The sequence below is a fragment of the Bradysia coprophila genome, unplaced genomic scaffold (genome assembly GCF_014529535.1).
Source record: "Bradysia coprophila strain Holo2 unplaced genomic scaffold, BU_Bcop_v1 contig_415, whole genome shotgun sequence".
NCBI lineage: Eukaryota > Metazoa > Arthropoda > Insecta > Diptera > Sciaridae > Bradysia > Bradysia coprophila.
In genome coordinates this window covers 1,301,844-1,327,870 of record NW_023503670.1, presented here as the reverse complement: position 1 = coordinate 1,327,870, position 26,027 = coordinate 1,301,844, and the positions used below count along the sequence as shown (strand labels likewise).

The 26,027-nt window shown below is 32.4% G+C and overlaps 1 protein-coding gene across 1 annotated transcript in view; it reads left to right on the top strand.

Annotated features, from left to right (window-relative positions):
- The window catches only part of LOC119082321 (unconventional myosin-IXb), an 88,073-nt gene extending 72,077 nt beyond the window's left edge, over positions 1 to 15,996 (top strand). Inside the window, exons 4-12 of the mRNA XM_037191821.1 lie at positions 295 to 572; positions 1,643 to 1,751; positions 2,448 to 2,665; positions 10,819 to 11,062; positions 11,130 to 11,230; positions 11,292 to 11,654; positions 12,984 to 14,550; positions 14,616 to 14,767; positions 14,829 to 15,996. Of these exons, the coding sequence (XP_037047716.1) occupies positions 295 to 572; positions 1,643 to 1,751; positions 2,448 to 2,665; positions 10,819 to 11,062; positions 11,130 to 11,230; positions 11,292 to 11,654; positions 12,984 to 14,550; positions 14,616 to 14,767; positions 14,829 to 15,107 (3,311 nt within the window). The 3' untranslated portion in view covers positions 15,108 to 15,996. The remainder of the gene's footprint in view (positions 1 to 294; positions 573 to 1,642; positions 1,752 to 2,447; positions 2,666 to 10,818; positions 11,063 to 11,129; positions 11,231 to 11,291; positions 11,655 to 12,983; positions 14,551 to 14,615; positions 14,768 to 14,828) is intronic.
- The last annotated feature ends 10,031 nt before the right edge of the window (positions 15,997 to 26,027 follow it).

Genomic DNA, 26,027 nt, shown 5'->3' with positions numbered 1-26,027 from the left:
TTTTTTTATTTATTCCACGTCTAACAACAATAAATAAATAATTGCATGTTGTCATATTGGCATGTCATATCCTCCAGCGAAAGACGCGGTTTTTTGTTATCTGAATCTCTTTAGATTTTCTCAGAAAATTGTAGAGTTTTTTCCTTTAAATTTTATTTACATAATTTAAATGTATTTATTATACTTAACGATGTGCTGTGAATTGTATTCAAATTATAATTCTCTCCTTATACTGCACGCGTACATACATACTTTGAGTCTGCAATAACATCCAATTTACATCTTTTTTTACAGACGCATCTTCGTCGAACGAAGCGGTTCATCTGCAGCAAAGACTTAAAAGCCTTAGCACGGAGTTGTTGACGTTAAGAAATCGCCTGCATGTTGGTCCAACGGCTGCAGGTGGTGGTGGTGTTACCGGCAACACCATTGTAAATAGTGTTAATAATACCATTGGCAATGGAAATTCGAACCATAACAGTAATACCATCCATTCGTCAACAACAACAGTCAATAATACAACCAGTTCACCAGTCATACCTATTACAAATTCAAGTAAACTTAACAACAAGGTAGGAATTGATTTCATTTTTCAGCTTAATTTTACGAATAAAAGATAATTAAGAATTTCAAGAAACGTGAATCAATTCGACTTTTCACTAACTGTCACAGTAAATCAATAGCTTTTACTCGACCTTAGTATTTTTCAAGGTAATTATAGTGAGGAGGTAATGCCATATACAACCGAATCAGATGTTCAGTGGCACGAAAGTTTGCTATAAACGCCATCTCTCACCGTTTTTAAAATAACAAAATTGCTTAGAAACCTGGGCCATCTGTTTTGTGATAGGCACAACACCGCCCATTATCTTGGTATTTTCGACAGATTGTTTCGACGTACATTGCGTCTACATTTAATGCACATGTAGCCGTTAATTCTGGACCTTTTTATAAAAGAAACTACAGCAATAAGAGAACAATAAATGTCTTTTGTCTACTCACAGGAGCCGCTCTCCCAGAGGCCCATGAAAATGATCATTAATTTTCATACAAAATTGGTGCTTTCAGCCCAGCCAAACTCGGTTGCTTTGTGGAGCTAAGTAGCACAACCTACCTCGACGACCCACATCAATCTGTGTCCCAATGATGGCAATATGAAAATTTGATCCGAAATTAACATACAGGAGGGACAACTGGGAGAAGGGATTCAGTGGCTAGACGAAGACTAGACTATAAAAAGGTTCAAAGTTAACTGCTAGCACAGTGACTAGCATTAGGAAACATCAGAACACCGGAACACCAGAAATATAAATAGCAACCCTCATAACTGATAATATAGTCGCCCGTAAAAGGCTAAATTATTCAATGATGAGTTTGTCTACGCAGGATGACTTTACATAATAAAGAATTTCAATGAAAAAAAAAAAATTCTCAGACGACTGTTCCGATTGTCTTTACGTGAAGGATGGTTGAATGTCAATAATTGTAAATCATCGTAATGTCTTAAATTTCCCCATGTACGTCAGACTGGAGTTTCTTGTCATGAAATTCGACCCGATTAAGCTGCTTACGCTTTAATGCAATAACTATCTTCTAAGCGACGATAGTTCAAAAGATTAATTGATTTTTTCTGGTTCCACAGACACATTCAACTTGTTTGCCTCAAGGGAACAATTTAATTCCAGTCGTTTCACCTAGGAATACCTCAATACCACATCCATTGCCGCATCATGTTACTGGTAAATTTCAAGGTAAGAAAATGTTTTTTTTTGCATCCAGTTCAATTTGTTTACATTGCAAAAGTTGTTGTTGAGGATGAGTTTTTATGTGAACAATTTTGTGTGAGCAAGACACGTTGCTGGTAATGATGTTGATTGGATTGCAATATAAGCAATGAATCGGCTCGTAAACATTAAAATTATTTCCATTTGAAAGATTCCAACGTAAAAACCTGACCAAATGACTGGCTGTGATGTGTCGACAGAACTTGCAACATTTTTCTTTTAATTCTAAAATTTAATTGCAGCTATGTTAGAATAACTTTTAATTCCGCCTATTTATATATTCGAAAGCGATATTAATCGGCCATATTTACTTGCTGGTCGATGGTAGTAATCAAAATAATTTATGTAAATGAGAGAATTTAATTACCATTTTGCTAACTGTACAGATTTCATGCGATTCAATGCAGTAATTAATTCTGTAAAATATAAACATTCATTCCACTCCCTAAAAATCTTATAACTGGTAGACCTGAACCGACCGGTTTAACTAATAAGTCGAAGGGTGTTACAGTGGACAGTTGAACGCGTTTTTGTTATCATTACCAATATCATTTAAGATTTCCGTCATTCTTAGATTAAATATTCATTCTGTGTATCCACATCCCGTCAGCCAAATCATCAACTCATCCGTTTCTTTTTTTCATCAAATTAATTTTCATTTAGACATTACAAATGGCTCTGGAACATTACCTCGTCGAACTGACATCAGTAATATGGACGTACCATTGATCAAACCGAGAGTATTATCACCGAGTAGAGTAGTTAACGCCAAAAGAGCATTGCCTAAGGATATGGAAGACCTTATACATCTTCCGGGGCCATTGACAGAGGATGCGGTTATGCGGACACTACAGGCGAGATTCGGAGATGGAAAACACTTTGTGAGTACAATAATTGTTTTTACTTTGCTTGATGATACTCCCAAATGAAATGTCGAACGGTAATGCAATGTAATCTATAATACCAAAGATACTTCCTACTTCTCGGACATGGAAAAATAATAAATTGTGTAAGACAATCATCTGTGTCTAACAGCATCTCACTCATTAGTTCTTCAGTACTCTCCATCTTAACGTAATATTTCCAAAATATGCTCCGCATTTTGTGCTGATCATGAACATCCGTTCAGTAATTGGAAATAGTTTTGTGGTTCAAAATTGAACGTAATATACACAGTACGTGTGATTACCGCCTTTGATGAATGGCTGTGATTTGTAGAACCTCAGAGTACATCATTTAAACGAATTATTAATGAGTTTCTCAGAAATTATCAATGCCCCTCAGGGTGTTTCATTATTATTGTTTTTTTCTCTCTCGATTCAACCGCGATGTGAAGAGGAATATAGTAGATGGTCCACATATGTCACGTTTATAAGTTATACCTTCGTTACATATACGTCATACCAGCACATAATTGTACTTTCTTTAACAACTTTTGAAAAACTGGAATGTTCTGCAGGAGAAAATTATCTGAGGGCAATAACTATTTATGTGATGGATTGACCTACGCCCCAGTGATTAAGTTGTTTCTGTAGTCAATCATTGTTTTGCTGTTTGAATGGTTAACCTCTCACCAATGACAAGAATATCAACAGAGTAATTTTCGGATCTATTACTTCTTTTGATTTAATATTTTTCGATACATTCTTCACTTCTTCAACATACATTTTGCTACATGGGATCCAATTGGTCACAATTCTTTGTTTATTTTTATCATCGTTGTTGATATCAGATGAGAAGACTTTGTTAGCCAGGATACCTGGAACCTTTTTTTTTAAAAAAAAAAAACCGGAAAATCCACCCGGCCCAGCTGGAAGAAATAATGAAAATGAAAAGAGAAGCGGAAAAATAACTAGAAATCGGGTAATAACAGGAAATCTAGAAATGACCAGCAATCGGGAAATAACCAGAAATCTAGAAATGACCGGACATCGGGAAATGACGGAAAATCGGGAAATGACCAGAAATCGAGAAATGGACCATTCATTTACTAGTCAATTTTTTTAACCCTCTCTCTGCTCTCGCTATTTTTCTTGTTAAGTACATTTTCATTCATCTGTAAGGGTTTCACAAAATTTTTCGATCGCTCCGCTCCCACCTTTCTGATGATATGACGAAAAACATTGTTTATCATCATTATCGAAAAATTATGTCATATGTGTTCAGGAACCTTGAAGAGGATTTACATAGATATGTTACTTCAACAAGATTGACAATAATCATCATTTGTAAAAAGATTAATTGAATTCGACTTTGTGTTTGTAACGACGATGTCCATTGGAATGATCAATATGCTGTGTAATGTAAGCAACTTATTTTATGTAAGCAGCACCCTTTATGTTAAATAAATGTTTCTCTCTTCTTTACCGGGACATATCAACCTTTTACCGGGAAATCCCAATATTATTACCGGGTCGAATTAGCAAGTGCCTAATCTACTATTACGAATAAACTATTAATCATCGAATCCATGTAATTTACCGAATTAAAAAAAAACTCCATCAACAAAATCAAATTTGAGGATGACCCCAGCCACATACAAAGTCGTAAAAGGCTTTTATCACAACGATCACAACGCATACGATTTATTGCACAAAGTGCGTTTGATCAGAACAAGTTTTCAGCAGTGCAACAATAATCATGAACTGATTTTCATCCCAAAAAAAAAACGCATTTCTTCCGTGCAGCTAATGAATGATTTAAATCTTTTTATTGTATGTTTTATTGCTTTGGGACGTGGGTAATTTCAGAATGCCAATTTCAAAGTGCCCATCTCGTTTGAGTTTTACGATGCAAAAAAGCTGAAATGTTTTTTTTTTTACTTGTGATTCTTGTTTTGCGATAAATATTGAACCGTAGTGTTGATCAGTCTGTTGTGATTCGAACATCAATTAATCAGGTTTGAGTTGGCCCATCGTCGATGGCTGTATTTTTTCGTTCTTTCATGTCTTTTCGTCGGTTGAGTAAGTGAAACTTTGCGGAATCGATGTGTCATTTATTTTGTTATATTTGCGACAGGATGTTATTGATGCAAATATGATGATGCCATACGCTTTGCAATTTTATTGGCTCCGTATTTGGGAACACATTAAAGTTACAGTTATAATCACTTTGTTGACCAGAACACCGGTTTCAATTGCATTGCTCATGACGGAGCGCCACATTCAGGGATCCTATACGATTTGAAATGAAATTGTTTTCGCAGGAGCGATTAAACTAGAGACGAAGACGGGGAAAACTCCTTTCGCAAACAATTACAGCTCTATCCTAAATTTGGATCATCGTTCTCGATGTAGCCAGATAATTGCTTCTATGTATGCTTCTAGTACCTACCATCTAAACGTACATGCACATTAAATTACAACTGTAGGCTTCATTGCTCGGGATAATCATCAATAATTTCTTTAATTACATTCTACCAAATCTACGTGAGCTTCAACTGATCGATCTCTGCGTTCGTATTAATTAAGTGGCCGCTCTGTTGCCTAGATACATTTGCTTTGAAACTGTAACGATGATCCACGATGACGGCATAATAGCGGTCTGTATTTTTTCTCTACTTTTTCCGTATATCAACGATCGGTGCTACAGCCATTTATTATATTGACTTTCAGTAAATCCTTCTTTGTTTACAAAATCGTTCTCAATGTACTCAATGAACTGGTGTAGTTAAGAATAACTCTTTCGTAGGCTGCAAGTATCAGAAGTAATTAACCTTTAGATGTTCATTTGCAAAGCATTTTATATCCCTAAGTCGGGATACGAAAGTCATTATACCAAATTACGATCATTACTTGCAAATACAAAGCCGTCTTTCAAGTGAATCGTTCTTAAATTGACGCTCGTCCGTTGGATTGAATATCTACGCTGAGTTATCGTTCACCATTTAATACATTTGTAGAACCGTCGTCGTTTTTTTAAATTTTTTATTAAAATTATTAAAGGTGAGCTTGTGGCACGTCAAAAGTCACTCATAGGACCTAGATCATCATTTTCATGAAACGGGTAATCGTGACTTCTTGGAACAAACACAACCGAAGATTATGTTAATTTCCATCCAACAAAATCTCGAAATGTATAGGACCGTAATCGTTTGTATTGACGACCGTATAATAATAAATTGTATGCTTAAACTGAAGATTAAATCGCTAATAATTTATCTTAATGGTTGCGACAATGCGCTTAGTGTATAAATGCATAACGGTGTACCATAAAGGTTCTGACGTCGGTCTTCAGGCTGATGTAACTTCTTTACATCCGAAGATGAGTTTATTACTTAATTCAATGTTGATGTGTACACACAAAGTCCAAAAACGTTATCTACTCAGCCAATGTTATGGGCAGAAAATTGCTGATCTTCAACTTGCGTCGTTCGTTTTATTTTACAAAACCAACCACACCCATTTCCAATCTACAACTCTCCTCCAAGGAAATACGGATATTTATGGCTTTTTGTTAAGCTAATTTTTCTGTTTGCTTTTTTCTTCTTAAATGCTGTACGTATCACGTAATGTTTATGTATGCACACGAAATGAAATTAATCGAAACCATCTTCAATGTTAAAAGGAAAATTTTTCATTGGTCTTTTTTTACTGGAGATCTTTTTAGTTACGTGGAATATTCTTATTCTTTATTACTGCGGATGGAGCGGCAAAGGAGTATCGTAATTCTTTTGATCATTTGTTCTACAGTTTTTTTTGGAGGTAGAACAATGCATGTGATTTTGGTTATCTTATTGAATTGCTGTTAACAATTGATATTCAATAGCGTGTCTAAATGATCTGATAGGCTTTCGAAAAGGATCACTTATGCTGTCACCACAATTAAGACGCATAGTTAAATAAATTCCTAAGCTTTTAGGATATTTTGTGTTTTCATAAATCAAGTTGTGTCCAAAAACAAAGAACAGGAATCTCCCTCAGAATTCATAGTTACTCGTTTTTAACTTATCTATCAAAACTAATTTTTAAACAAATGAAGTAGAAGATTTCGTATCAAATGCTTGGTATGTTTTTCCTTAAAAAGTAGTAAATGACCCGATAATATGCTTGCCATATTTGAAAGATGAACAACTCGAGCGTGATAATTCGCTTAGGTTTGGAGGTTAGTTAAAAAAATGTCGTAGTCGTTCTCGACCAATACAATAGAAAATATCCGGAAACTACCGGCATTTTTAAAAATTATCAATTCGTTTCCAATCAATTAATTCCAAAGTGTACATATAAACGTTGGATGTACCGTGCAGTGAACTTCACCTCCGTTTCCATATATTAATAAAATAAAGTTTCATTACAAATTAGCGATTATAAATTCTTGTCTTCGAAATAATAATTTTAATTCAACAAATAAATAAATTAGCGATAAAATATTTTTGTGTGTTATTTACGCTGTTTTTATGCTATAATGTTTGAGGATACCTCTTTTGTACCGTTGAAAGAAAATTTTCACTTATTTTATTCTCATATTTATTGCTACATAATGCGAACATGATGGTAATGACTAACAAAAATTGATATCGCATATTATAACCAAATATAACCAAATGGAGACACTGTGACAAATGGTTGAATTTTAAATAAATATTCAGATCCCGAATTTTTTATAGTCGGGTCGTAAACTACAATGCGGCCTGATAGATGCGGGCAGAACTGGCTGACCGGTTTTTACATATTCACCGGCTTTTAAATTTATTGTTAAAATTGGTTGAATAGAGGGAACCAGTAATCTACTAAGTTATTCTTATTAACACCAAAAGATATTCATGCTGAACATGGACCTGAATTGGTTTTGATAATAATGTCAAAATGTTACTATTCAAAGTTAGACTATATCAACTTCGTGATCACATTCTCTTTCTTAATATTTGTACCGAAAAATCATTTCATTAAAACCATTTTGCTATGCCTAACATTTATGGCAAACATTTTTTTCTCTTAAAAAAAAAGAATTTACGACTCATCTTACTATACCATCCCATGACAGGTATTTATATTGCTACTTCAAATATGTTCGCTTAATTATTTAATATTGAAAGTTTTAATGAAATTCTTGTGCCCATTTGAATCGGTAATAGTTGTATTAAAGGTTTCCATCTCGGATTACATTACAATTACAAATTGAATATATTCGATTTTAATCGGAAACATTTTGATGCCGATAATTTGTTAGGAATGCACAGTACACTCGCGCGTTGACTGGTACACTTATGATAGTTATGCTCAACGGGATGAGCACGTACATCCAATTAATGGAATATATCTAAGCATTTTTAACTACAAGAAAAATGAAGAAAAAAAACGGGAGCAGGTCCAGCAAGTCGTGCTGTGTGTAATATGTGCTTCACTTTTTAATTTCATGATGGGAAAATTACTTTGAAATTTATTTAGTGGAATTTTCTGTCAAGAAATTGATATCATAGCAATGCATTTACAATTTAAAAAAATAGCAAATAATGATTATTGAAGTGCGTTCGGTTCGTCGGGTCGGATATATTTGTCATTCAAGAATTTTTATGCTTTTTGCTTGCATTGATAAATATATCAGAAAATATTATTATCATTAGTACAATTCGCATACTCCCTTCGGTCTACGTATTTTCAACAGATTGAAAATAGTACATTTCGTACCTAGGACTAAAAGTCTTTTTTAGCGTGTGAGAAGTTCGAATACGCTAAAAAAGACTTTTAGTCCGTGGTACGAATAGTATTTTTCATATTGGATCCTAGGTATGAAAAAATCTTTTACTTCATTCGTTTTATCGTAAGCTTTCATATATAAGACATCTTGCCAGATTTCGTTGTTATTTATTAGGGGTGGTCGATATTGTGGGATCGGAAATGGGCCCTGCAGAAAAAATTCTAGTGGCCCATAGGTACCAAAAAGCCACATACAAACTTTTTTCTTGATTATCTCCAGGTTCTACATTTTTTTAAACCTTAAAATAGCATTTTATCCTTTTATGAGGTCTACTTTAACATAAAAAAAACAAAAAAAAATTAAAAAGTTTGCTAGCCGAGTTTTTGTGAGTCATCAAGTTTCGTCGAGGTCCGATTTTCCACAATTTTCAATATGAAAAAATCGATTTTTTTGACCAAATTATTTATAAACATGTCTTGCGATAGCTCATTTCCATAGCGGATGCAGAAATAGAAACATTACCAGAATTTTTTTTAAAATACCTGTTACAAAGCCTAAAAACAGGCTAAAATCAGTAAGGAGAAAATTGGATTTTCTAATTTGTTAATTTTTACACTCCTTTGGTTATAAACGAATTTTTCGCTATTAATTTATGAATTTCTGTCAAAAAATCGCATTAAGTTGCTGTATTGAGAAAGTCAATTTTCTCCTTACTGATAAATTTAGCCTGTTTTTAGGCTTTGTAACAGGTATAACTCAAAATGATTTAAAATTTGTTGTGATAATGTTTCTATTTCTGCTATGGAAATACCTTTCAAATGAGCTATCGCAAAACAAGTTTATAAATAATTTGGAAAATCGGACCTCGGTGAAACTTGATGACACACCACAACTCGGCCAGCAAACTTTTTCAATTGTTTTCTTTTTTATATGTTAGAGTAGACCTCATAAAAGGATACAATACTGATTTAAGGTTTAAAAAAATTACAACCTGGTCTTGGTGGTCTTTAGAATAGGGAAAAATGTGCTACTCGAATATTTTCAATTGGTATCTATGTCGAAAACAAATGATAGACATTGAAGACGGGGTTAGTGTCACATGGTCCTTTTTTAACGACATTTACTGCCTGTACCATGCGAAAGTTGAACATTAAATAGCAATTTGCCCCCTGCGAAAATGAGCGATTACACTTAGAACATTTTCGGTTCATTTTTCTTGAAGTTTTATGTGAAATTCAACTTTTACATGTGATAGGCAGGATTGGATGCTGCAACGTAATTTAATAATTCGGAAACAATTATGTGATACTCGCAAACTCCTTCATGTCTTTTTGAAGAACTTGCTTCGGTAACTGTTTTTCGACAAGTTTCGAAAAGACGGTAACCGAAGCTTCTTACTCGCTCAAAAACACACTTTTACTCTTTATGAACATAATAGCGTAAGGAATCTGTTCTCGCATTATTCGTTCGCCAAGGTAGTCGCTACCGGTCATCGGTGGGTTTCGATTTTCTATTTTTACAAGTTGTAAATGTATTGGTACACTATACTCCCTTAAAGCCCTTGGTTACACCTGCCTTACTAGTTTGGGGGAACTCTAAAGTGTAGTCTCGCATCAATTCCCCCTCGGCTTCATCCACAAATAAATGAAAAAAATCGAAGAGAATTTTTTAATGATGTGGGAAAAATCAAACGAAGCTCGATTAATATGCTGTCCGATCCATCATACACAAAGAATAAAATCAACTGTAAAAATAGCACCAAGTCATCATCACATGAGAAATATCAGACATAATCGTACAGAGCAACAACAAAACAAAAACGAATCATTGCACCTTACACTTGAAATTTTCTCGACCAGACTAATATGGAACGACATTAAAAAGATTTGTGGTTTCTTGATGATTGTTTAAGTTGACAGAAGACGCAACATAAAAACCACACATAGAAACCATGACTTTGATGTACAAAAAGATCAATAAGAAAAAAAAGTTGAAATAATAAACCGCGACTCGTCTCTCTGCTATATCACAATGATAATCCAATACGCGTTGAGTGAACGAAGACTTCAACAAGGAGAATTCCATTTGACAATTATGAAATGTCTCGAAGGCAATTTATGATGAGTGTTAATTGTATTAATCTGCAATTAGTTGTCAGTGGTGCTATGGTACGTGGTGTGATTCGGTAAATTCACACAGATTTATCGAAGCTTTCGTTCGAGTTGTATGGGAAACAGTCCTGAACATGTAGGAATAACAATGGGAATTATCAACTGACCAATGAAACACTGCAGGTGTTAGGAAAATATAATTTCCGTTGGTAGTGCTCAATAAATTGTTACTTTCTGCTCCTCTTTGAGATTCTGTAATAAATCCATTTTTTCTTTTGCAATTCCAGACGAATGTTGGTCCCATCCTACTCTCCATCAATCCATATCAAGATGTTGGCAATCCGTTAACTCTATCCTCAACACGATCACTGTCCCTTGCACCGCAACTGCGTCGCATCGTTCAGGAAGCAGTACGCCAACAGGCAGAAACTGGTTATCCACAAGCCATAATATTGTCGGGAACATCCGGTGCTGGAAAGACACACTGTTCTATGCTGCTACTTCGACAATTATTTTCTGTAGCTGGTGGAGGTTTGTATTTGCATAAATCAACGAAATTTTACTTTCACGGGAACTGATCTATGAAAATTTAATCCAGGGCCGGAAACTGATGCCTTCAAGCATTTAGCTGCCGCATTTACTGTTTTACGATCGTTGGGATCAGCAAAAACTGCCACCAATTCCGAGTCCAGTAGAATTGTAATTTCTAAACCAAATTTTTATCCAGCTGACCAAAATTTACTCTCAATATTGTTCACAGGGTCAATTTATTGAAGTTCAAGTAACCGATGGTGCACTTTACCGAACGAAAATCCATTGTTACTTTTTGGATCAAACGCGAGTCATTCGACCGCTGCCGAACGAGAAAAACTATCACATTTTTTATCAAATGCTGGCCGGTCTGAGCCGAGAGGAGCGTATGAAATTGAACTTAGAGGGATACTCTCCGAACAATTTACGATATTTGCAAGGTGGCGATGTGAAACAAGACGAACGTGAAGACGCTACACGATTTCAGGCGTGGAAAACCTGTTTGGGTATATTGGGAATACCGTTTTTGGACGTTGTTAGGGTGTTGGCTGCTGTTCTATTACTTGGAAATGTGCAATTTGTCGATGGACAGGTAAGAATATCTTCTTTTTGCCAAAATTTATTTACAGAAAGACTTCAGATTTCAATCCAAGCGTTTAGTGGTATGGTATAAAGTGCTGCATAAAACAGCGGTCGAATCCGATATTTAAAATTTTTGTGTGGGAATTCACATGCAAACGTTGATGTCTCCCCTGTTTTCAAAGAATAAGACCCAGATTTTGCTAAGTTTGCATCTTTTATGAAGTTTTATCGGTTGGCATACTCATTTGTATAAAATAATTAGAAGAACATTTTGCACAAATTAGTATGCCAATCGGTAAAACTCCATAAAATATGCAAACCTAGCAAAATCTGTCTCTTATTCTTTAAAAACATGGGAGATATCAACGTTTGAATGTGAATTCCTATACAAAAATTTGAAATATCGGATTCGACCGTTTTTTTATGCACCGCATTCTACCATACCACTAAACGCGTGGATTGGTCTCGATAGCCATCAACTATTATTTCGAAAAAAAAATCCATGCAACAGATTGTAAGGCAAAATAAAAAGTCAATGCAAAGCACAATAACTTTATAAGGTTTTATCGCCATACAATACACAAACCTATGCTTACATTTCGAAACGAAATGATTCCCATTGTACGTATATACGCTATACACACTCATGCATAAATGTTCATAATAATATCACTCTACACGAGTATATATATAGTTGTTTCGTTGTATTGCTTTGTGCTCTGCTTCATCAGAAGAAATATTTCGTTTTCATGTTTACCCGGTGGCCGAGCGAGCTAAACCGTCGAAAGAAGAAAAATGGTTCTCCATGTGATTCTGAATGAAACTTTGTGAATGAATTTCTCCAATTAAAATGTGCGTAGCGCGTCGGAATAAAATAGGAAATTATTAGATGTGCTTTACTGTGATGTAATTCAAGGGTAATTTACGTCTGACTTTTCATAGTATGACGATAACACTAATGAAAACTGAGTAAAGTGAAACATTTTTTGTGTTTGTTTGCACCGAGTCGATGAAGATCGTAGGTTCGAAATCTTGGCACCGACAATTTTTTTTTTTTTATAATTTGTGTTCAGGATGAATTAAACGTCGAAAGCATTAACACTTCGAGCATAATTTACGGTCCCTTTCAATGTTTTCATTGCTACGCGATAATGTTCACAATTCCAATATGCCAGCTCAAATGATGTGAGACGATGGTATGTGTCTTCGATAAAATGTCTGTTTAGTCAAGTCCCACTTCCATCGATGTGCAATGTATTCTGTGCTTGATTTTCTTCACATTCGTTACAAAATCTCTTCTTGCGCCTTAATTCCAAACACTTTTGTTTATCCATTTCAGGGTCTTGAGGTAGACGTCAAGGGTGAATCCGAATTAAATGCAGTTGCTGGTTTGTTGGGCGTTCCACCGTCGGCGTTATTCCGAGGTCTAACCACACGCACTCATAATGCTCGTGGTCAGCTTGTAAAATCCGTATGTGATGCAAACATGTCCAATATGACTCGAGATTCACTCGCCAAGGCATTGTACTGTCGTACGGTTGCCACCATTGTTCGTCGGGCTAACAGTCTGAAACGACTGGGATCAACACTTGGAACCTTAAGCTCCGATTCAAATGAATCCGTTCACAATCAAGCCGATGCAGCCAGTCAACATGCATCGACGATTGGCGGTGGAAATTCCGGTTCGAAATCAATGGCTGCTTTAAATAATGCTGTACGGCATGCAACTGATGGTTTTATCGGCATTTTGGATATGTTTGGATTTGAAGAGCCGAGACCAGCGCAGCTGGAACATCTTTGCATTAATTTGTGTGCGGAGACGATGCAACACTTTTACAATACGCACATTTTCAAAAGCTCGGTCGAATCTTGCCGAGATGAGGGCATTATGGTCGACACAGAAGTTGATTACGTTGACAATGTCCCGTGCATTGATTTAATTTCCTCGTTGCGTACGGGACTTTTGAGCATGTTGGATGCTGAGTGCTCAGTGCGTGGAACAGCGGAAAGTTACGTGGCGAAGATCAAGGTACAACACCGGAATTCGTCGCGATTGGAAAGTAAACAGGCTGAATTGAACGATCCGAGAATATTTACGATTCGGCACTTTGCTGGCCGTGTTGAGTACGATACGACAGACTTTTTGGATACCAATCGAGATGTCGTTCCTGACGATTTGGTGTCCGTCTTCTACAAACACACATGCAATTTCGGTTTTGCCACGCATCTGTTCGGATCTGAACTGAAAGCACTTTACGCTTTAGATAATGTGCCTAGAGGACTGAGTTTCCGCATAGCACCCACATCCCATACAGATATATTAAATGGTGACGAGCCAGTGTCGACATTAACGCAAGACTTCCATACGAGACTCGACAATCTGTTACGAACACTAGTTCATGCTCGGCCGCATTTTGTTCGATGTATTCGCAGTAATGGCGATGAAATTCCCGGACGATTCGAACGGCAAACGGTCGTTCGACAAATAAGGGCTCTACAAGTACTGGAAACTGTAAATTTAATGGCAAGTGGATTTCCGCATCGAATGCGTTTCAAACAATTTACGGCACGCTACAGAATGCTGGCTCCATTCAGATTACTGAGACGATGCGAAGAAAAAGCGCTGGAAGATTGCAAATTAATTCTTCAGTATGCCATGGAAAATCCACCCGAAATCGACGGATCAGTCACATTATCCTGGGCACCGGGAAAACGGCATGTATTCCTCAGTGAGGGCATTCGACAGCATTTGGAAATGTTACGCGGAGAAGTGAGAACGAAAAGCGCCACCGCAATTCAATCGGTTTGGCGAGGCTGGCAATTGAGGCGACGAATCGGAACGGTTAAACGAACTAGAGATATAATTCTGACATCGAACGGAGGCCTTCAATCGACAGTGAACAATGGTAAGTGAACAATGGTCATCCTCATACTAATGCAGGGGCATAACAATAATTTCTTTCCTAATTAGGACCACGTCCTTCGGCGAAAAATGCAAACAATACAGGTACAGCAGCTCGTCCACGACCACAACCCATTGCTGGAACGCCACCGCCAGATCCGAATGAAAAATGTGACGCTAAGATCATCCAGCAAACTTGCACATTGTTCGGACTGGATTTGGTAAGACGGAAAACAAGATGAAAATTGACCATTCAATTGAATAACATTTCCATTTCCACAGGAACGACCGCCTCCAGTGCCTCCATCTCGTCCATACACAGTTACCGGAAACTCAAAACTTGGCTATCCACAATCGCGTGTGATGAAAATGAACTTCCCCGAAGACTCGGCGACGAATCCACCGAACGAGCAATTGCGTAAAGGTGAAACGGTAACCGTAATCGGTGCGTCGCATCGTCGCGGTCACTTAATCGTTGAGCATAACAGTGTCAGTTTTCATGTTCCGTTCCAATTCATGGAACTTGTTAAAAATAACACGCCGCCGAATGTCAGCATATGAGAGTTTAGTGCAGGAGGGATGAATATTGGTTGCAATGGGTGAAATTTTGAAAGAGTTAAGACTGTACATATTATAGGGAAGGATAAATCGGGATTGGCAACTTTTTTATTAAAAATATTTTTTTTGTATTCCATGGGCGTATTAAATCAGCACAGAACAGTACACTAAAAATTTGAACGGCAAATCTAAACGACTTCTCAAGATCAAGGAAATTTTAGAATGACTTGCTGATCGATAGACGGATAATAATGAATCATTACAGCTACAACAAAATAATGCACCAAATTAGATTTAAATCGAGAAATACCTAACTGATTATAATACGGAACATCTTTCAACATTGAAACGTACAGGACATTTTATCAACTCACCACAATATTATAATGCTACACATCCTATAAGTTTTAACGCAAATAGAAATTCCGTTTATTTGTTTAAAAAGCAACAAAAAACCTAACAATTATGTGACTGTAAATAAGACTTGAATGACTCTTAAACAAATATCTGACTTCTATTCTTGTACGACATTTTCGTTATGAACAGCCAGAAGATGACGAAAGAAAAACAATCGGTTAAGTAGAGTGTAGTAACAGTGTAGTATTAAATGTGCCAATAGTTTTTAAGGAATTTTGTAAATAAAACGAGAAGGAAAAACAAACAATTTTTGTTTAAGAAAAACATTGATTCTATGATTGCACTAGGAATAAGATGAGGTTGTTAGGATATCGTTGGTATATTAATGTTAAGGAAGAAACGTATTTTTTGATGCATTTTTGAAAAGTATATTTTAAAGTTAATTTCTATTTATATGATGAAGTCTACTGCTGATATGAGACAATTTTTACATTGAAATTATTATTAACGATAAAATAAATTCAATATTTTCCATTAATTGTGTTGCTACCTCGTTTCGTTTTGTGTTCAACTTCCAGATCAGCCGATTATCGTCGACCCCAAAGCACGGTGAAATGCAAAATCTAAATAAATAATTCAAATAAGCAAGAGCTTTCAGTTTGTCCTGGTCGTCAAAATTAAAAACATGTGAAAGCTGCAAAGGTAACGATTTTGAACAAATGGTGTAGGAATACGATAAATAGACACGGTGAGGCTTACAAATTTTAAATAAAATTGTAAGTCAACATCCAGGCTTTTTTCATAAGTGAGTTGGGGAGGGAAGTGCTGTTCAAGTAAACAAGTTTTAGCAAAATCCCCTGAGCTGTTCCTGAAAACCAGCGTCAGCCAGGGCTTGTGGAACAGTGAGGACCTAGGATTTACATTGGAATTGGTAGAGGGACAAATTCTAAGATTTAAAGTGTAAAAATTATGACTAACGACAATTTCTTTATTGAGCAATAGTAGCTAAAAGTACAAATTTCACCATTTTAAAGACTGATATCTCCTTTACGAAGCAACCGAGGAAGCCTTTGAATGGTGATCCCAGACTAGTTTTGCAAACCCTATTGAACAACAAAAAAATATTTTTGAATCAAAGTTTTCTGTTACATTTTCAGAAATTGCACTTTTAGGCTACCCTCGGTTAACTTTGGAGGCTTCAATACATTACTTATTTACGTATTTTCCGTCAATGTTGTTGCTTATATGGTAGCTTAGAGTTCTAGCTTGACAACGATACCAATGTCATACTTTATGCTTTATGCTAATATTGATGAAAACGTTTTGCATCGACGTCGCTCTACTCGCAAATCTAGAGCTATCTAGAGTAATTATCTATTTTTAAGAAAAACAAACAAACATTTTAATCGAAATATGACTTTAAATGTTTAATAGATATAAGAAAGACATTTATTTGTAATGTCGTCTTGAAAATAGGTAATTCCTCTAGATTTGCGAGTAGAGCGACCTCAATGCAAAACTTTTTCATCAATATTTCTTGTAAAGGATCAAGCATGGCATATTTGGTATCGTTGTAAAGCTGAGACCCCAGGCTACCAAACAAATGACGGCAAATGTGAGCAAACAAATTGACGGAAAATACTCATACTAGTAATGTATTGAAGCCTCCAAAGTTAACCGAGGGTAGCCTAAAAGTGCAATTTCTGAAAATGTAACAGAAAACTTTGATTCAAAAATAATTTTTTGCTGTTCAATAGGGTTTGTCTGGGATCACCATTCAAAAGCTTCATCGGTTGCTTCGTAAAGGAGATATCAGTCTTTTAAAATGGTGAAATTTATTATTTTAGCTACTATTGCTCAATGAAGAAATTGTCGAGAGCCATAATTTTTACACTTTAAATCTTAGAATTTGTCCCTCTACCAATTCCAATGTATATCTTAAGTCCTCACTGTTCCACAAGCCCTGGCTGACGCTGGTGCTGGTTCTCAGGAACAGCTCAGGGGATTTTGCTCAAACTTGTTTACTTGAACAGAACTTCCCTCCTCCAACCACTTATGAAAAAAACCTGGATGTTAACTTACTCGTTTATTTAAAAATTTTAAGCCTGACCGTGTACAGAGAGAAACCAGAATAAATATTTGAGTTAGGATCACAATATGTTCGGTTTGCTCAAAAAAACCCATGTCGATTAATACATTGATCGGTGGAGCAATTCTATTGAGAAGCGAGATCTGACTTCGAATTCGAAATTTTTGAGAATGTTTCAGAGTTGAGTGGACAGAGCATACCAATTCTTTTTGCCCATAACGTCCGATACCCAATTAAAAAAAAAAGTGTTTAACCCATTCTCAATGCCCAAACCGAGCCAAGTTTACAAAAATCGTCGTGTTTAGTTGTTAAACTTTCATTTTGTAAGTTTAATAGCTCACTAAATAGGCAGGTTTACTTTACAGTCACGTATATTAATAATGCAATTTAGCATCTGAGCCTGAGCTCAGTGAAGTATGAAGGTCTAATGAATCATGTTGAACAACTGCCACGTCCAACATCTTTGAGTGAACTTTTATATACATATTTCAGGGCAGCCCACTTATCCCTAGACAGGTCCTGGTCGAAAGAGGCCACAACGTAATAATGAATGGATATCAAACGAACATGGTCTTATGAAGTCTTCACTTCAGCTTCAGTTTTTCACTCTAGTACGAAATGTCATTCCAGAACACAGTGCGGTTCAATGAAGTTTAAGTCAAAAAGTTGATGCATTTTGGATGTTATTCCCGTTTCTCGATAGAGAAACGGGTCTTCAAAAAAAAAAATTGCGTTTGTTTGTCCGCAGCCCAACATTATACTATCAATAAAATCTATCTACTACCTGTTTATGTATTATGTATCTATCTATCTAACTATTACCTATCGTACGATTAACTATCCTATTATCTATCTACTTATCTATCTACTTATCTATCTATCTATCTATCTATCTATCTATCCATATGCCTATCTATCTATCCATCTATCTATCTATCTTTCTATCTATCCATATATCTATCTATCTATCTATCCATATATCTATCTATCTATCCATCTATCTATCTATTATCTATCAAATATATATTTTCTATTATCGATTATCTATTATGTGCCTGGGCCTGGTCCAAAAAATATTTTTTGAGTTTGTTTGTCCGCAGGCCTCAAAAGTGGCCTCGCAGGGGTCTGCCGGCAGGACGTCGGAGGCCATTTTTCAAAAGTGGCCTCGCAGGGGTCTGTCGGCAGGAAGTCGGAGGCCATTTTTCAAAAGTGGCCACCCAAGGGTCTGCCGGCAGGGCGTCGGAGGCCATTTTTCAAAAGTGGCCTCCCAGAGGCCTGCTGGCAGGACGTCGGAGGCCATTTTTCAAAAACGGCTTCTCAGGAATATGTCTACTAGACCTACAAGGCCAATTTTCGAAAACAGCTTCCCAGAGGTCAGTCAACATGACCTACAAGGCCAATTTTCGAGAACGGTCTCCCAGGAATCAGTCGACAAGACCTACAAGGCCTATTTTCGAAAGCGGCCTCCCAGGAGTCAGTCAACAAAACATACGAGGCCAATTTTCCAAAAAAGCTTTTCAGATGTTAGTCAACAGGACCTACGAGGCCAATTTTCGAAAACGGTCTCCCAGGAGTCAGTCGGCAAGACCTACAAGGCCTATTTTCGAAAACGGTCTCCCAGAAGTCAGTCGACAAAACCTGCACGGCCTTTTTTCGAAAACGGCCTCCCACACCTTAGCCAATAAGACCTTCAAGACCATTTTTTTAGGATTCAGCCGTAGGATATCCGATGCTTTTCTTTGAAAACACCCCCAAACGTCTCCCTCGGTCTATACATTAAATCATCAATTGTAATTTCCAATGAATTAAAATCTTTTTAGGATTGTATAATCTGATGAATTGTCACAAATCAAGTTGTAAGAAAATCGAAAATGAATCTTGTAAATATTTTTCAAATATTATCTTATTTATTTGTCCGATGATGAGCTTATCTCTATTGATGTATTACAAATATTTACGATGTATGTCTACGGCTGATCCAAAAAAGGGTTTGTTTGCCCACAACCCCTTACAACAATTCAAATATTCATAAGACCTTACAGATCGATAAAATTGAGAAACGGGAGTGCCACGTTAGTGGCCTTACTTGTTTTCCAAATGATGAATTTCAACGTTAAAATTAATTATTTTCCAAATGATGAATTTCAACGTTTAAATTAATTATTTTCCAAATGATGAATTTCAACGTTTAAATTAATTATTTTCCAAATGATGAATTTCAACGTTTAAATTAATTATTTTCCAAATGATCAATTTCAACGTTTAAATTTATTATTTTCCAAATGATGAATTTCAACGTTAAAATTAATTATTTTCCAAATGATGAATTTCAACGTTTAAATTTATTATTTTCCAAATGATGAATTTCAACGTTTAAATTAATTATTTTCCAAATGATGAATTTCAACGTTTAAATTTATTATTTTCCAAATGATGAATTTCAACGTTTAAATTAATTATTTTCCAAATGATGAATTTCAACGTTTAAATTAATTATTTTCCAAATGATCAATTTCAACGTTTAAATTTATTATTTTCCAAATGATGAATTTCAACGTTAAAATTAATTATTTTCCAAATGATGAATTTCAACGTTTAAATTTATTATTTTCCAAATGATGAATTTCAACGTTTAAATTAATTATTTTCCAAATGATGAATTTCAACGTTTAAATTTATTATTTTCCAAATGATGAATTTCAACGTTTAAATTAATTATTTTCCAAATGATGAATTTCAACGTTTAAATTAATTATTTTCCAAATGATGAATTTCAACGTTTAAATTAATTATTTGCCAAATGATGAATTTCAACGTTAAAATTAATTATTTTCCAAATGATGAATTTCAACGTTTAAATTTATTATTTTCCAAATGATGAATTTCAACGTTAAAATTAATTATTTTCCAAATGATGAATTTCAACGTTTAAATTTATTATTTTCCAAATGATGAATTTCAACGTTTAAATTTATTATTTTCCAAATGATGAATTTCAACGTTTAAATTAATTATTTTCCAAATGATGAATTTCAACGTTTAAATTAATTATTTTCCAAATGATGAATTTCAACGTTTAAATTAATTATTTTCCAAATGATGAATTTCAACGTTTAAATTAATTATTTTCCAAATGATGAATTTCAACGTTTAAATTTATTATTTTCCAAATGATGAATTTCAACGTTAAAATTAATTATTTTCCAAATGATGAATTTCAACGTTTAAATTAATTATTTTCCAAATGATGAATTTCAACGTTTAAATTAATTATTTTCCAAATGATGAATTTCAACGTTTAAATTTATTATTTTCCAAATGATGAATTTCAACGTTTAAATTAATTATTTTCCAAATGATGAATTTCAACGTTTAAATTAATTATTTTCCAAATGATGAATTTCAACGTTTAAATTAATTATTTTCCAAATGATGAATTTCAACGTTTAAATTAATTATTTTCCAAATGATGAATTTCAACGTTAAAATTAATTATTTTCCAAATGATGAATTTCAACGTTTAAATTAATTATTTTCCAAATGATGAATTTCAACGTTTAAATTAATTATTTTCCAAATGATGAATTTCAACGTTTAAATTTATTATTTTCCAAATGATGAATTTCAACGTTTAAATTAATTATTTTCCAAATGATGAATTTCAACGTTTAAATTAATTATTTTCCAAATGATGAATTTCAACGTTTAAATTTATTATTTTCCAAATGATGAATTTCAACGTTTAAATTAATTATTTTCCAAATGATGAATTTCAACGTTAAAATTAATTATTTGCCAAATGATGAATTTCAACGTTTAAATTAATTATTTTCCAAATGATGAATTTCAACGTTAAAATTAATTATTTTCCAAATGATGAATTTCAACGTTAAAATTAATTATTTTACAAATGATGAATTTCAACGTTAAAATTAATTATTTTCCAAATGATGAATTTCAACGTTTAAATTTATTATTTTCCAAATGATGAATTTCAACGTTTAAATTAATTATTTTCCAAATGATGAATTTCAACGTTAAAATTAATTATTTTCCAAATGATGAATTTCAACGTTTAAATTAATTATTTTCCAAATGATGAATTTCAACGTTTAAATTTATTATTTTCCAAATGATGAATTTCAACGTTAAAATTAATTATTTTCCAAATGATGAATTTCAACGTTTAAATTAATTATTTTCCAAATGATGAATTTCAACGTTTAAATTAATTATTTTCCAAATGATGAATTTCAACGTTTAAATTAATTATTTTCCAAATGATGAATTTCAACGTTAAAATTAATTATTTTCCAAATGATGAATTTCAACGTTAAAATTAATTATTTTCCAAATGATGAATTTCAACGTTAAAATTAATTATTTTCCAAATGATGAATTTCAACGTTAAAATTAATTATTTTCCAAATGATGAATTTCAACGTTTAAATTAATTATTTTCCAAATGATGAATTTCAACGTTTAAATTTATTATTTTCCAAATGATGAATTTCAACGTTTAAATTAATTATTTTCCAAATGATGAATTTCAACGTTTAAATTAATTATTTTCCAAATGATGAATTTCAACGTTAAAATTAATTATTTTCCAAATGATGAATTTCAACGTTAAAATTAATTATTTGCCAAATGATGAATTTCAACGTTTAAATTAATTATTTTCCAAATGATGAATTTCAACGTTAAAATTAATTATTTTCCAAATGATGAATTTCAACGTTTAAATTAATTATTTTCCAAAAGATGAATTTCAACGTTAAAATTAATTATTTTCCAAATGATGAATTTCAACGTTAAAATTAATTATTTTCCAAATGATGAATTTCAACGTTTAAATTTATTATTTTCCAAATGATGAATTTCAACGTTTAAATTAATTATTTTCCAAATGATGAATTTCAACGTTAAAATTAATTATTTTCCAAATGATGAATTTCAACGTTTAAATTAATTATTTTCCAAATGATGAATTTCAACGTTTAAATTTATTATTTTCCAAATGATGAATTTCAACGTTAAAATTAATTATTTTCCAAATGATGAATTTCAACGTTTAAATTAATTATTTTCCAAATGATGAATTTCAACGTTTAAATTTATTATTTTCCAAATGATGAATTTCAACGTTTAAATTAATTATTTTCCAAATGATGAATTTCAACGTTAAAATTAATTATTTTCCAAATGATGAATTTCAACGTTTAAATTTATTATTTTCCAAATGATGAATTTCAACGTTTAAATTAATTATTTTCCAAATGATGAATTTCAACGTTTAAATTAATTATTTTCCAAATGATGAATTTCAACGTTAAAATTAATTATTTTCCAAATGATGAATTTCAACGTTTAAATTAATTATTTTCCAAATGATGAATTTCAACGTTTAATTTATATTTTTTTATTATTTTCCAATGATGAATTTCAACGTTTAAATTAATTATTTTCCAAATGATGAATTTCAACGTTTAAATTAATTATTTTCCAAATGATGAATTTCAACGTTAAAATTAATTATTTTCCAAATGATGAATTTCAACGTTAAATTAATTATTTCCAAATGATGAATTTCAACGTTTAAATTAATTATTTTCCAAATGATGAATTTCAACGTTAAAATTAATTATTTTCCAAATGATGAATTTCAACGTTTAAATTAATTATTTTCCAAATGATGAATTTCAACGTTAAAATTAATTATTTTCCAAATGATGAATTTCAACGTTAAATTAATTATTTTCCAAATGATGAATTTCAACGTTTAAATTTATTATTTTCCAAATGATGAATTTCAACGTTTAAATTAATTATTTTCCAAATGATGAATTTCAACGTTAAAATTAATTATTTTCCAAATGATGAATTTCAACGTTTAAATTAATTATTTTCCAAATGATGAATTTCAACGTTTAAATTTATTATTTTCCAAATGATGAATTTCAACGTTAAAATTAATTATTTTCCAAATGATGAATTTCAACGTTTAAATTAATTATTTTCCAAATGATGAATTTCAACGTTTAAATTTATTATTTTCCAAATGATGAATTTCAACGTTTAAATTTATTATTTTCCAAATGATGAATTTCAACGTTAAAATTAATTATTTTCCAAATGAAGAATTTCAACGTTTAAATTTATTATTTTCCAAATGATGAATTTCAACGTTTAAATTAATTATTTTCCAAATGATGAATTTCAACGTTTAAATTAATTATTTTCCAAATGATGAATTTCAACGTTAAAATTAATTATTTTCCAAATGATGAATTTCAACGTTTAAATTAATTATTTTCCAAATGATGAATTTCAACGTTTAAATTTATTATTTTCCAAATGATGAATTTCAACGTTTAAATTAATTATTTTCCAAATGATGAATTTCAACGTTAAAATTAATTATTTGCCAAATGATGAATTTCAACGTTTAAATTAATTATTTTCCAAATGATGAATTTCAACGTTAAAATTAATTATTTTCCAAATGATGAATTTCAACGTTTAAATTAATTATTTTCCAAATGATGAATTTCAACGTTAAAATTAATTATTTTCCAAATGATGAATTTCAACGTTAAAATTAATTATTTTCCAAATGATGAATTTCAACGTTTAAATTTATTATTTTCCAAATGATGAATTTCAACGTTTAAATTAATTATTTTCCAAATGATGAATTTCAACGTTAAAATTAATTATTTTCCAAATGATGAATTTCAACGTTTAAATTAATTATTTTCCAAATGATGAATTTCAACGTTTAAATTTATTATTTTCCAAATGATGAATTTCAACGTTAAAATTAATTATTTTCCAAAGGATGAATTTCAACGTTTAAATTAATTATTTTCCAAATGATGAATTTCAACGTTTAAATTTATTATTTTCCAAATGATGAATTTCAACGTTTAAATTAATTATTTTCCAAATGATGAATTTCAACGTTTAAATTAATTATTTTCCAAATGATGAATTTCAACGTTTAAATTAATTATTTTCCAAATGATGAATTTCAACGTTAAAATTAATTATTTTCCAAATGATGAATTTCAACGTTTAAATTTATTATTTTCCAAATGATGAATTTCAACGTTTAAATTAATTATTTTCCAAATGATGAATTTCAACGTTAAAATTAATTATTTTCCAAATGATGAATTTCAACGTTAAAATTAATTATTTTCCAAATGATGAATTTCAACGTTTAAATTAATTATTTTCCAAATGATGAATTTCAACGTTTAAATTAATTATTTTCCAAATGATGAATTTCAACGTTAAAATTAATTATTTTCCTATGCTGGTGCATGTAATAAGGCTGTTACATGTATAGGCAATAGCCTTTACATCACTCGCATAGGAAAACGTTATACTACACACGGGAAATAAAGTGATATCTCGTATCACGATGAGTAAATGTACCTCGGGCTAAAGCCCTCGGTTACTTTTACTCATCTGGATACGAGATATCACTTTACTTCCCTTGCATAGTAATGTACTATTCCAAATGATGAATTTCAACGTTTAAATTAATTATTTTCCAAATGATGAATTTCAACGTTAAAATTAATTATTTTCCAAATGATGAATTTCAACGTTTAAATTAATTATTTTCCAAATGATGAATTTCAACGTTTAAATTAATTATTTTCCAAATGATGAATTTCAACGTTTAAATTAATTATTTTCCAAATGATGAATTTCAACGTTTAAATTAATTATTTCCAAATGATGAATTTCAACGTTTAAATTAATTATTTTCCAAATGATGAATTTCAACGTTTAAATTTATTATTTTCCAAATGATGAATTTCAACGTTTAAATTAATTATTTTCCAAATGATGAATTTCAACGTTTAAATTAATTATTTTCCAAATGATGAATTTCAACGTTTAAATTAATTATTTTCCAAATGATGAATTTCAACGTTAAAATTAATTATTTTCCAAATGATGAATTTCAACGTTTAAATTTATTATTTTCCAAATGATGAATTTCAACGTTTAAATTAATTATTTTCCAAATGATGAATTTCAACGTTAAAATTAATTATTTTCCAAATGATGAATTTCAACGTTAAAATTAATTATTTTCCAAATGATGAATTTCAACGTTTAAATTAATTATTTTCCAAATGATGAATTTCAACGTTTAAATTAATTATTTTCCAAATGATGAATTTCAACGTTAAAATTAATTATTTTCCTATGCTGGTGCATGTAATAAGGCTGTTACATGTATAGGCAATAGCCTTTACATCACTCGCATAGGAAAACGTTATACTACACACGGGAAATAAAGTGATATCTCGTATCACGATGAGTAAATGTACCTCGGGCTAAAGCCCTCGGTTACTTTTACTCATCTGGATACGAGATATCACTTTACTTCCCTTGCATAGTAATGTACTATTCCAAATGATGAATTTCAACGTTTAAATTAATTATTTTCCAAA